This window comes from Penicillium cosmopolitanum, assembly GCF_028827165.1.
Source record: "Penicillium cosmopolitanum strain IBT 29677 chromosome Unknown utg000005l:1.0-4006212.0:1.0-4009387.0, whole genome shotgun sequence".
NCBI classification, from domain to species: Eukaryota; Fungi; Ascomycota; class Eurotiomycetes; order Eurotiales; family Aspergillaceae; genus Penicillium; species Penicillium cosmopolitanum.
The window spans coordinates 904,391-916,519 of NW_026622675.1; the positions used below are offsets into that span (position 1 = coordinate 904,391).

At 49.3% G+C, this 12,129-nt stretch overlaps 5 protein-coding genes across 5 annotated transcripts; 3 read left to right on the forward strand and 2 right to left on the reverse strand.

Annotated features, from left to right (window-relative positions):
* Window positions 1–165: 165 nt before the first annotated feature.
* Window positions 166–1,303, reverse strand: N7509_003378 (alpha/beta fold hydrolase; the record flags this gene model as incomplete). The annotated part of the gene is made up of 2 exons (XM_056628015.1): window positions 166–815; window positions 892–1,303. The coding sequence occupies 2 exons, from the start codon at window positions 1,301–1,303 to the stop codon at window positions 166–168; spliced, it is 1,062 nt and encodes a 353-aa protein (XP_056490749.1).
* A 1,644-nt stretch (window positions 1,304–2,947) lies between these two features.
* Window positions 2,948–3,829, forward strand: N7509_003379 (uncharacterized protein; the record flags this gene model as incomplete). Its single annotated transcript, XM_056628016.1, has 1 exon — window positions 2,948–3,829. One exon carries the CDS (start codon window positions 2,948–2,950, stop codon window positions 3,827–3,829), a length of 882 nt encoding a protein of 293 aa, XP_056490750.1.
* A 3,065-nt stretch (window positions 3,830–6,894) lies between these two features.
* N7509_003380 (cyclin family protein) lies at window positions 6,895–8,212 on the forward strand (the record flags this gene model as incomplete). The annotated part of the gene is made up of 2 exons (XM_056628017.1): window positions 6,895–7,562; window positions 7,618–8,212. 2 exons carry the CDS (start codon window positions 6,895–6,897, stop codon window positions 8,210–8,212), a joined length of 1,263 nt encoding a protein of 420 aa, XP_056490751.1.
* Window positions 8,213–8,766: 554 nt separating this feature from the next.
* Window positions 8,767–10,596, reverse strand: N7509_003381 (uncharacterized protein; the record flags this gene model as incomplete). The annotated part of the gene is made up of 5 exons (XM_056628018.1): window positions 8,767–8,913; window positions 8,983–9,984; window positions 10,049–10,234; window positions 10,283–10,422; window positions 10,473–10,596. The coding sequence occupies 5 exons, from the start codon at window positions 10,594–10,596 to the stop codon at window positions 8,767–8,769; spliced, it is 1,599 nt and encodes a 532-aa protein (XP_056490752.1).
* Window positions 10,597–10,873: 277 nt separating this feature from the next.
* Window positions 10,874–11,835, forward strand: N7509_003382 (SMP-30/gluconolactonase/LRE family protein; the record flags this gene model as incomplete). Its single annotated transcript, XM_056628019.1, has 2 exons — window positions 10,874–11,179; window positions 11,230–11,835. 2 exons carry the CDS (start codon window positions 10,874–10,876, stop codon window positions 11,833–11,835), a joined length of 912 nt encoding a protein of 303 aa, XP_056490753.1.
* Between the last annotated feature and the right edge of the window lie 294 nt (window positions 11,836–12,129).

Consider the following 12,129-nt stretch of genomic DNA (forward strand, 5'->3'; position numbering starts at 1 on the left):
TATCATGTTAGTAAATCGCATTAGGGATCGATCTGGAATCAATTCAGCATTTTTTCTATCGCCTTGAGTTCAAATGTATTGTTCTAGAGTAATACTTATCATCTAGTTATAATGATAGTCGGCATGGTACGTAGCTGGAAACCTTCCAGTCTATTACTGGCGTTGTTATACATTATTGCCGCCGACTCCACTCACCGACGCAAATATCTCTGCCCATACTTTCACCAGCTGCATTACCGTATCATGATCCGTTTTTTCAATAGTTTCCGATACAAAGTCCACCGCATCTAACCCGGGTGCCTGCCAACACTGCTGAAAGTATAGCTTACCTCGCTCACCGACCATAGCATCCGAGGCAGCAAAATAGGCGCGAACACTAACTCGAGTCTCCGCCGAAGCTTCACGGGCCGCTATCGTTTGAACGCATTCTGCATAGTCCGAACAAGCACCCCAGTACTGGCCATCACTCTTTCGAAGACATTGGAGAGCCTCGCTATTCGCTCCCGTCGTGTTCTCATTGAACATTAAGGGTACGGCGAGGCGGAAGAGCTCGGCCAGATCTTTCTGCGAAATTCCGGCATCGCGTTCAATGGCCTGGTCTTCGGCATTGGGATGTGAGTGGTCGCTACCGTCTGTGGAATTACTACTTCTTGACGACAGTTGATTGAACAGAGCACCGCTTGTTGCTAAAACGGGAGAAGCTTGCGTGACGAAGAAGCGCGGAATATGGTGCCATAGTGTGAATGCTTTGGTCGGCACATACCGTGCCATTTGCATCGTCGTAACGCGTGAGTGCTCGAGATCAACCCAAGGAGCTATGAAACGGGAAAGGGTTCAAGTTTAGATTTTCGTAATCAATATGGCTGGGATCAGATGGATGGGTGTAGGTACCTAGAAATGTAATGACTGGATTCACCAACTCTGGACATTTCGCCCAGGTATTAAGCAAATACATTGTGCCAGCACTGTGGGCGACCAGGCTGACGCGCGGAATGCCGAGATGTGCTAGCAACCGCGGCACCAGGTCGGTCCATGCGGCGATTCTTTGCGCAGGTGGAACATCTGTCGATGCGCCCATTCCTGGTCTATCGACGACGAGCAGACGCACACCGGCGTGTTCAGCGAGCGGGTGCAGAGGGATGCCCAGATACCGCGATGCAAACATGCCTGGCAGAAACAACAGGGCGGGGCCTGTGGGACTCCCAATGTCGGCGAAAGAGACGGTTAACTCTCCGCATATCGAGTCGAGAGTGACGCGCTGGTGAAAGCGGGAGGTAGCAATTAAGCTATGAGGATCAGACATCCTGGGTTGTTGTTAGTATTAGGAGGTTCAAGGTTCCAAGGTTGAGGTGGCTGCTGACATGGAAAATGTACGAGTCCATAAGCTCCGATCCACGGGTGTGGGTCAATCACGCGTGGGGATGATGACTCGGACTGAATTCGGGGTTGAGATTAAAGCCGACCTGCAGTCACATCTGCATATCTTTCGAGGCAATGTAATACTACCCCTTATTTTGAGGGCTAGAAATATCAAATGCCTATGATGATTATTATGAACATGCAAGATTCGCATTTCCTTTTTGGTACGCGGCCGCAACTTGCTTGAACGATTTAATCGCCTTATTTCGAACACAGAGATGAGAAAGTTAGATATTCTGACTCGGAGAAGATTATTTAGGGGCTTTGTAATTTCTTTCAAATTTAGCCTGTTCGAACTTCATACTACCAAGGCTACTACATATACCAAAGAAAAAATGTGGCCGGACTACAATAGCTAAACATCACCACGACACGCTAAACCGCTCAAAAACGCAGAAAAAATATAACAGCCTATATCTCCTATCCAGGAATACTGGGATGCTGCCCAGGTGTATATCATTAACATACTTCTGTTTTGAGGGCCTTCTTGCGGCTATTATATGGCGGTTCGTAATATTTACAAGTTCATGAATAGCTTCAGCTGCCACCAGACCAGCAATTTTGTACTGTAATCAATTGCCACATATACGCTATAATTTTTAAGATTGCTATCGAATGCTCTTCAAGCTTATGGTATGAGTTTCTCCTACCCGGGTGCGTACCATATAACTTCCAAGGTTCAAGTTCAAATTTCAACTTGAAGTTGTGTGGTACTAGACGTGAGAAAAATAGTATACTGCAAGGATACACTGGCTTGCACCACCAGATATATATCTTGATCACAGAGGTGTGTCAGGTGTGTCGTGCCGCAAATAGAGGTCTCTCATTGGTCAATTTCCATGACTAAGGAGCTATGACTAAGCTGGCATTATCGATCAAAACAACCTCCAGGGCATGGAACGATACTGACGTTACAATCGTCATATTCAAGTTTATCGTAAAGTCTTTAAAAGAACTATACGATACATGGATACCCCTTATCTCATCGCGAAATCTGGGGCTTCCCAAGGGTTCCTAACGTTCCTCTGCCCGACCCTAAGCCCTGCAGCTGGGATCCTACCCTAGGATATCGCATTTTGACCATGTCGTGAACAGCAGTGCTTACATGGGGCTCCGGATACAGTAAGGGCTTGTCACCAAGTCTTTGGGACTGGCTATGTGGACATCATACTGTAGTACTACTGAGTACTGTTGAGGCGTGTGCGGCACCTCGGCCTCAGGCATCCAGGCCGTTCACGCGTCTCTAGTCTGAGATCGTCGCGCTTCTCTCTTCATACCATCACAGCCTTTAACCCTTTCATCCATCGCCTCCTAGTACCAACTAAGTTGAACTACCTACTCCTCGTATATTTTCAAGTTGCTCAGCTGACCTCGCTTAGCAATGGCTCCCATGAAATGCCAAGATGCCCCTCACAAAGCAACAACATGACTCAGAGAGAACCCAATCCCCTCGGAAAAAGTTCATCATACGAACAGCCAAATTGTCTCACTACCTCTCACTACTACTATCATCTCACCCGGAAAAAGAATGCAAGCGAATGGTTCTCACCAGCAGAGGGCGTTGGAAATGCCCGAGATCGTGACGTTGATTCTACGCCAAATGGACATGGGCACCCTGCTTACCTCTCAACGAGTCTGTCATATGTGGGCGGACTTGATCCGCGAGTCAAAGACCCTCCAACAAGACCTCTACTTCTTACCTACTATCCATGAAGACAATAAAGCGCTCCGATATCGCAACTCATTGCTTGCCGAGAAATTCCAGTTCCTAAATTCACTGGTGGATCTTAACGACGAGCACAAGTATGCCTTTGAGGGATCGAGGGAGTGCGAGTGGAGCGATATCAGCCTGAGAAATTTGGATTTGTTAAAATCTGCAACGAAGCAAGAGCAGTATATGCGCCCTGAAGCAAGCTGGCGCCGCATGCTGACGCACCAACCACCTTTATACACGGTGGGCAAGTTCGATGGAGGGAGCGGACGATTCGGTACAAGATGGACCCAGTCAAAATCTCCAGAACAAGTGAACGGTCTTCGATTGGAAACACTATTTTATTGGATTGCCAACTTACTACTTCAGTCGGAGTGCGAAATCTCGATCTATATTGGGGGAAGCTTGACTACTGATGTCAAGCATGTGCATCATGGGAGATCCACAGGTTGGCGGTCTAGGGAGGTAAATGGTGACTGGGATAGAATGGTTAGGGAATTCGATCTTGTCCTAGCTCAGAAATTTCCCTTTTTTGGGAGTTGTTGGTTTCAGGATTCCGATGGCGAAGAAGAAGCTCGTAAGCCAACCCAAAACGAGTCAATTCTGGCGCAGATTCATGGGCTTCGCCAGGAAATGTCTAGGATATTACACGGTCTGGATTTTGAATCTTACAATGAGGGCTCGGATCACAGTATATGATAGTGGGTCTGGTTTATGCATGTATCATAACGCCTGCTGGTGGGAATACATGTATATTATGATCAAGAGCGGTCGGTTTAAGTTAGTGTAGAAGATGCAGGATCAGGATGGATGCCGTTTCAGCTTGCGCCCCGTTCGGACTAGCCGCTGAGACCCAACGGCTTCTCCCCTGAAACGAATGACCACCTCATCGTGAGACAGTTCTTTGTTTCAGGACGCATGTCGTTCGTCAGCACCCAAGCCACGGCGGGCCCTCCATGAACACCGTGGAGACCCGGTCCAACAAATTGTTCTGGCGTCACCCTACATTTGAACGAAACATCCGTTGCGTCACAGAGAATTTGTCTCTTACCATAATGATGGCAAATGATAAATTGTCAGCTTCAGATGTAGCGCCCAAGGTGAATCATTTCTTTCCGCAGAACGGAGGCGTGTGTTCAGTGGATCACTGGCCTGAGGGGCAGGATTGAGAGGGCGCGTATTCGTTGCTAAGAATAACAAACGCTGTGCTAATCATAGATTTAGCTTGACAGCTACGTTAATGGTATTATTAGTAGCGGCAGACGAGTTATCCAGACGGAAAGGGCCGCGAAGCGCTTCGTGAAGAGAGAAAGTGCTGTAGGCGCTGGCGGAGGAGAAGGGCGCTTATATAGAAGTACCAGGGATCCTATCCGAAAATAGGACAACGGTTGCTTTTTTTAGCCAACAGATACTAGGATGCGGAGGAGATGACGGTCGGAACATTGCATGCATTGCCAGATGCATTGCTAGATGCATCGATAGCGTGGGAATATCACAACAGACTGAGTGGCGGGGGATAAAGTCGATAGATCGACTAGTTACCTGCCCCCCCCCCCCCCCCCCCAAAAGCCAAACCAAGGCAGAAAATTGATTGCCCTCATGCGAGGTGGCAGACTATTCCATCGCGTCCCACGGTCAGGAATCATTAAACCCTCCTCCCAGACTAGAGGGAGAGGGGATGATGCACCCCTTCTGATGCATCTGATCGCGTTGTCATCTGGTATGTCCAGTTTCCAAGGTTCTTCCCCTCGAACACGCTGCGCGACCCACTACTCGTGGCGGGCCGTGTGACAGGGGTCATTTGGCATGGAGCAGGGATCCCCAAAGTGCGAGAGGGTGGGGGACTCGCACGGACATGATCTTCTACGGTCGGAACCTGTCAGTTTTTCCGTAGTGATTGGGTATTTCGCTCGCACTGCGGCGTCAAATTGAAACTCGGATTGCCACATTGTTCTATGAGGCTTTAGGTTGGTTCTTCCCTCTAGTTTCGGACCGTACGACCTGAGCCTAATCCACCTATGAGCCTGGCAGAAAGACTCCCAGCTGAAATTGGTGGCCCCTTTTCGACCAGCCAGGTTGAGGGTGTTTTTTCTCTCGGGCTGCCCTTTTTACCCTGTTTCTTGAGAGGGTGATACGTGTGCCTAGTTTGGGTCGTTTGGGGAGGGACATAGATAGAACAGCTGGAGAACTCACTATGTAACTATGTATCCACGCAGAAGAAGGTTCCAAGCTATGTGGTTTATCGTGTCTCGAACCATCTCCTGTTCCGGGTGGGACGTGGTGGAATCTGACCTGGTATTTCCCCCCGCGTCTCCCGAAGGAGATATGAGACGGTCGCGAGTTTCATAGATGATCTAAAGTACGGAGTAGTAGTACGGAGTAGGTAGAATCCATAGGAGGGCTGGGCAATGGGCATCGGTTCCCTGGCACACCAAAGGATGTCCCCGACACCAGGGGAAGAAGACCAATTGATTGGAATTGAGTGGGAAGGCTGGACTCCACTGCGGGCATTCAGTGGGCCTAGCGTTGATCTCCTCGCAGACTCGGTGGAGTCTTGTCAGCGAGTAGCTAGGTTTGCGGTCGTCTACTTGCGGTCATAGAAGCGCTGGGTACTTTTTGGTGGCGACCAGGTATGCTATTATTAGGGTTGTTGGAAGCGGAAGAAATTGAAGCCTCTCTAAACAGATGGCTGGAAAGATGGGCCATATTCGACGCGAGGTAGAAGAGATAGGACCGCGCAATATGTGGGAGGCAAATACCAATGTACTAAGAAGACGTGATGAATCTAGGGATAGGGGGGAGGGCACAGACAAGGTCTGATAGACAGCAATAGTATGCATACCCGACGAGGCCATCAATCGTTTGACTTTCTTTTTGCAGGGCCCCAGGTCCTAGGTATTCAGGTCCGTGTAAATCGCCATCTCCACTACATTCCCCGACAAATCAAGGCCCATCGCCCCTCCCAGACTCCCGGCGCGCGCGACAAAGGTTTGAGCATCTCAGATCCAACTATGCAGGCTTGCTCCAGCTCCTCCGCGACCCCCTGCCCCATCCTGCCCTCCTTCAGGGACTCTGACTGGCCCAGCCAGCCTTGCAGCTTCCTAGCCAGCCGCCCTCTGGCGCATACCGGAGCTATATGTAGTGAACTCTTCCCACTCGTTGGATTCTTCACGGGAATCATCCACATGCTCAACGTCGTCACCACACTTTCCTTACCCTTTTAATATTGTCTTTTATCGCTCGGTCGCTCCCTCAGTCTTCTCATCCCATAAACCTACTCGATTCAATAATCATTCAAGACAGCGTCTGCTCGATCTCAATCTATTGCCATAGTACGGTGGGCTGTCTCTCGGCTCAAATTCTCCGCTTCGGCAGGTCTCAGCCTTTCTGGAGAATCCTACAGTTAGGGCTATCGATAAGAGGGTTGACACGACAACCTCTGCTATCCTTACAGCAACATTCTTTTTTAACTACACTGCTATATCCTGCTGGTTCAGGAATTCCCTACTATTTCTTTCACATTGTGCCTCGTTGACGTGCTTTGTCTTCCGCTTTGTCTTTGTTCATCAGCGATACACTCCGACGACGACAAGCTTATTGTCTAGTATTGTCCTCTTGTCTCGGCTCAAACACAACGGGCTTTGTGACGATCCAGACAACTGGTTGCATTTAATTCACCAGCTTACATCTGATACCCCTCTCATTTCCCGACTTCACCAACTGGTTTCTATAAGCCATTCCAACACCAATATCCAACATTCATCATGGACCAAACCACGATGCAATCCTCTACCTTCAATCGGGCGGCTCTCGATGAGTTCGTCACCCAAAGAGTCTCTCGCGAGATGGTAACGCACTTGGCTCGTCAGGCTGCCCGGGTCATTCGCTGTGAAGCCCATGTGACCAACACCGTCAACCAAAATGGCCAGCCCACGCCTCCCTCGACTCCTCCAATGGAGGATTCCGACTCCCTACCGCCACTTCCTACCATCGAATCATTCATCGCATCCCTCGTTGCCCGATCGCAGGTCCAAGTGCCTACCCTTATGAGTTCCCTCGTGTACCTCGGTCGTCTTCAGGCCCGTCTGCCCCCTGTCGCCAAGGGCATGCGATGCACCGTCCACCGGATATTCTTGGCCTCTCTGATCCTCGCAGCTAAGAACCTTAACGACTCCAGCCCTAAGAACAAGCACTGGGCACGTTACACTGCAGTGAAGGGGTATGAAGGATTTGGCTTTTCTCTGCCCGAGGTCAACTTGATGGAACGTCAGCTGCTCTTCCTCTTAGACTGGGAAACCCGCGTGACTGAGGAGGATCTTTTCATCCACCTTGAACCATTCCTAGCTCCCATTCGTCAGCGCATGCAGCTCCAACACCGCGAGAAAATGGCACAGGAAGAACAACAGCGAAAGCAGCAACAGCACCGTGAATGGTATGGATACATTCTTCCCTTAGCAATGAAAATAATCAGCTAACTTTTCCTCCAGGCGACGTCTGCATGTATCGGCGGACCTGCTGGCCAGCCGCCTTCGTCGTCAGAAGCTTGAAGCTCGAGGTGAAAGTCGTCGTGTTGTCGATACATCTCTGCGTCGACTTCCGAGCCATGTTTCATGTCCAAATATCCAGAAACAAAACAACTCACCCCAGTTCGTCGCTGAGAATGATCGCTTCACTCCTTATAACCGGCATCGCACCTCACCCCATCGACCTGGGCGGTCCATCTCACCTCCCTCTATCCGTGATGTCCCCGGCCTCTCTCATGCTGAGACTTTCAACTCCCTGTGCTCTCGATCATCCAGTGTCGCTCCCAGCTCCCGCGGAACCCCGGCTAGCATGAGCACATGCTCTTCTCACGGAAACGACGATGTCATGGTCAGCGACTCCAACACAAGCCCCTCCGCCTCTTTGACCCAAAGCTATGTCAACGTTGGCTTTGAATCCAAGCAGCAGTTTGAGCCCATCCGCCAACCCAGCAAGAAGATCAAAATTGGTGGCCACCACCACGGCAGCGGCTTCGTTGCCAGGTTTATTGCTTCCACTGGATCCTACATGGGAGGCCGCATCGGTCGCCCACACTCCTAAGCGAGCTGGCCTCGTTCCATCTCGTTACTCGTCGTTTTCTTTCTGTCTTCACTTTTCTGATTCCCCCCACGCCTTATGTTGCTTCTTGGCAAAAAGCATTTACATCGATATGTATCCTTTCCGATAATACCCTTCGTTTACGCCGCCGAGATTTGATTTTATGGATGTTTCTGTCTTGCGAATGACTTGAATCCTTTTCAACATACTATTACCTCTTTCTTACACTCTTTACTACTGCATTTTGGTCCCGGCACCGGCGTTCTTTTCGCGTGATCCACATCATCTTTCGTCTTTTGTCTGCTGGTCGTCTTCTCTCTTTGTGCTCGGGATCATGGGTTTGGTTGGGACCGGATGTCTAGACGTTTTCTGATGTATCTTACGCATGTACTTATCCCTTTTTACACATGGTACCGGCGTTTGACGGACTCATAATTCTATTACATACACGTGAATTCCGCATCCCTTTGCTTGAAACCTTGCAAATCCAAAACATATTGGTACTTGTAGATCTTTACCCTGGTTGGTCCGCCCGCATGACGGGGCACACGGCATGATCAAGCCGACTCCAGGTGCTCAACCTGCAGCTTGCCCACTTGCTCAATCTGGATTTCGTCTTGCTTGGCGTACGCGACTTTGTGGACAGTATACCATGGCCTCTGGAATAGGCTGTCCAGGGCGTCCAACGATCGTCCGGTGGTGTCCTAAACATCTTGTCAGTGTTCGTGAAACTTTGGTTAGGTAGTGTTGATCATGTGGGGCGGCAACTTTACCGGCATGGCGAAGTAGACATAGACCAGCGACATCAGGCATATACAAACGAAAAACGCAAAAGCACCCCATTTCTGGCTTGCGGCAAGGAGGCTGGGCATAGCCCGAGAACAGCCGAAATAGAAAGCCCAATGGAAGCCCATAGCGATGGACATATTGAACGACCTTATTCTTGTCGGGAAGATCTCCGACCCAATCAAGTAGGGAATGCTGAACCAGCCAATACTCCACGCCACGGCATGTAAATAGATAGCCACGATAGCGCCCGTTGATGCCCTGGAAATGTTTGGATCGCTGCTGATACGGTCCACACTGAAGCTCTTCGTAGCTCCTAGGTAACCACCCACATATGCCAAGGTAACGATTTGCAAGATGATGCCAGTGAGCAAAGATCGACGCCGGCCGATGAAGTCTACAACGAATAAAGCAAAAGCAAGCGTGCTGACGAACTTTACTACCGCATAAATTCCTGTGGCGAGAAACTTTGACTCATCCCCATCGATGCCAAGATAACCAAAGATAGTTGGCGAATACTGCGTGATCGCGTTGGCTCCAGACCATTGTGAGAATAGCGTGGCCATGAATATCAGACAAAAGCGACGTCTATTCTCGACCGGGATAAGTGTTTCTTTGAGGAGATCCCACTGACTTGAACTGCCGACCGACTCTGTTTCGTGAAGTATCCTGGCATCCATCATAGATATCTCGGCCTGTAGAGCTGCATGGTCGACAGGGAGATGGCGTAGCTTTGAGAGCGTATCTATCGCCTGATCACGCTGACCGGTATACAAAAGCCAGCGCGGTGATTCTGGACAAAGGAAGATACCGGCACCCCAAATCACCGCCGGGAGTAATTGCAATAGAGTAGGTAGCATCCACTGTTTGTCTGATCCGGAGTAGGTTTTCGTGACGCCATAATTGATAAAGAAGCCGAACACAACACCTAACTGTTGACAGGCTGCATATTGGAGAGTCAAAAGACCCCTGATAGCCTTTGGTGCAATCTGAATAGAGAATTTTGATAAGCCTCCATCGAGAGATGAGTAACAAATCGCTAAATCAACTTACCTCTGCAATGTACATCGGAGGAATGACAGTAGTTGCACCGATTCCAATACCGGAAACAAATCTCGAAGCATAGAGCCCTGAGAGACTGCCTCCATTGAGCCCCTGACCTAGCACTCCTGCGATATAGATAATCGTTGCCAAGGATAAAGCCCATCGTCGTCCGAACCGATCAGTAATTGGAAGACACTGTCTGGGTTAGCAGTAGGCTTTCCTTTCGAGGTGTGATTGACCTACTCCAAAGCATCCAAAAACTGCCCCTGCCGTGGCAATTGAAACGATCCATCCCTTTGTGTTCGCATATTCTGCTTCGGATTGCTGATTGAGTTCGAAGACTTTCATGAAGTGCGACTGGACAACGATCGAGGCGATGTTTCCTATAAAGTTCAGATAGTGACCATTTTATGCGCAGGCAGACCATACATACCTTCATCGAAGCCCTTCGCAACTCCCGGGAAAGCGAAAATGCACGTACATGCAAGCACATACCAATTGAAGATTCCCTTTGGAGAATCTTGGATTGCTTGTTTCGTATCTGAAATAAGACCCATTTTAGCCGGCAAATACTGCTCTCACGAACACAGACGAAGGTGTAACTCAAATAAATATGAAAAAACTAGCGTACGGTATCTTTGTCTCCTATCATCCAAAAGCTATGGCTAGCTCCTCCCCCATGGGGAAGGTAATATGTGGGGAATTCGGGGCTCCGCAAGCTGTCGGAAAATGTCCGTCAACACCGACAAAGTGTTAAAGGTGGCCCCATCGCCAACCATGCCGGCTGACCCGTAGCTAGTTTGATCACAAACTTTCAAAAACTACACCGTCAGTATGAATTTCTACCCCACACCACCAGTGATACAGGCCGAGGTGTACGTCCAAATCCCCGCTTCTTTGCGGTGCAGCGGACAACCGACCGAGTGGCTTGGTGGATCTGCGACTCCAGCTTCGGACATTTTCCTAGAAGGTCCGACGTGGAGGAGCAGCGGTGATCTCTATGTGACCGACATTCCTTATGGACGGATTTTGAAGATTGACCCACTGAAACAAGTCACGGAGTGTGTGCGATATGATGGAGAGCCCAATGGTCTTGCTTTGCGGGATGATGGATGTATGCTCGTTGCCGACTACAAGCAGGTACGCAATAGCTCCCATATCAAAGATGCCGTAGCTAACCGTTTTCGTAGGGTCTTCTTTTATTCGACCCCCAAAATGATCAAATGTCTTCTTTCCTGACGCGCCGAAATCTCGAACGTTTCAAAGGCCTCAATGACTTGGTCATATCATCCAAAGGCGAGATCTATTTCACAGACCAGGGTCAAACTGGTATGACCGACCAAACCGGTCGTGTTTATCGTCTCACCAAGGATGGCAGATTGGACTGCCTTCTCGACAATGGTATCTCCCCAAATGGAATTGTCTTATCCCCGGACGAACGGTTCCTGTACGTGGCTATGACTCGCTCAAATGCGGTCTGGAGGCTCCCCCTCAACGCCGATGGGAGTACGACAAAAGCTGGATTATTTTTCCAATCGTTCGGCTGCGCTGGTCCTGATGGGTTGGCAGTTGATGAGGAAGGCAGTTTGTTCATATGTCACCCTAGTCTTGGGTCTGTTTTCGTGGTCGACTCGGATGGTGTTCCCAAAGCGAGGATCGTGACGGCCCCTGAGGGAGGAAAGAACTTGACAAATTGCACATTCGGAGGTGAAGATGGAAAAACTATCTTCATCACTGATAGTATCAAGGGCAATATTCAGTGTGTGCCATGGCACTGCAGGGGTGCTCGTACCTAGAGTTGGTGTTATATTACTACAATTAACCATGACTGGTGCTCCTGTGAACCAAACCCCAAGGATTCATTTGATCTCTTGTGGATAAGCGTAATAAAGCTTCTTGATCACTTTACGATACCCAAGCCATCGGTGCTACAAATTCACATTGCTTAAGAAGCTGAAGTGTAAATGTGAGACGATGGGACAAACAATCGGTGGTTAATGAAATTGTGCATATAGTAAAACAATCGATCTATGAATGTCTGCGCGAGAATAATCGACTACGAAGCGTCGACCGGTCACTTCGTTGGATAA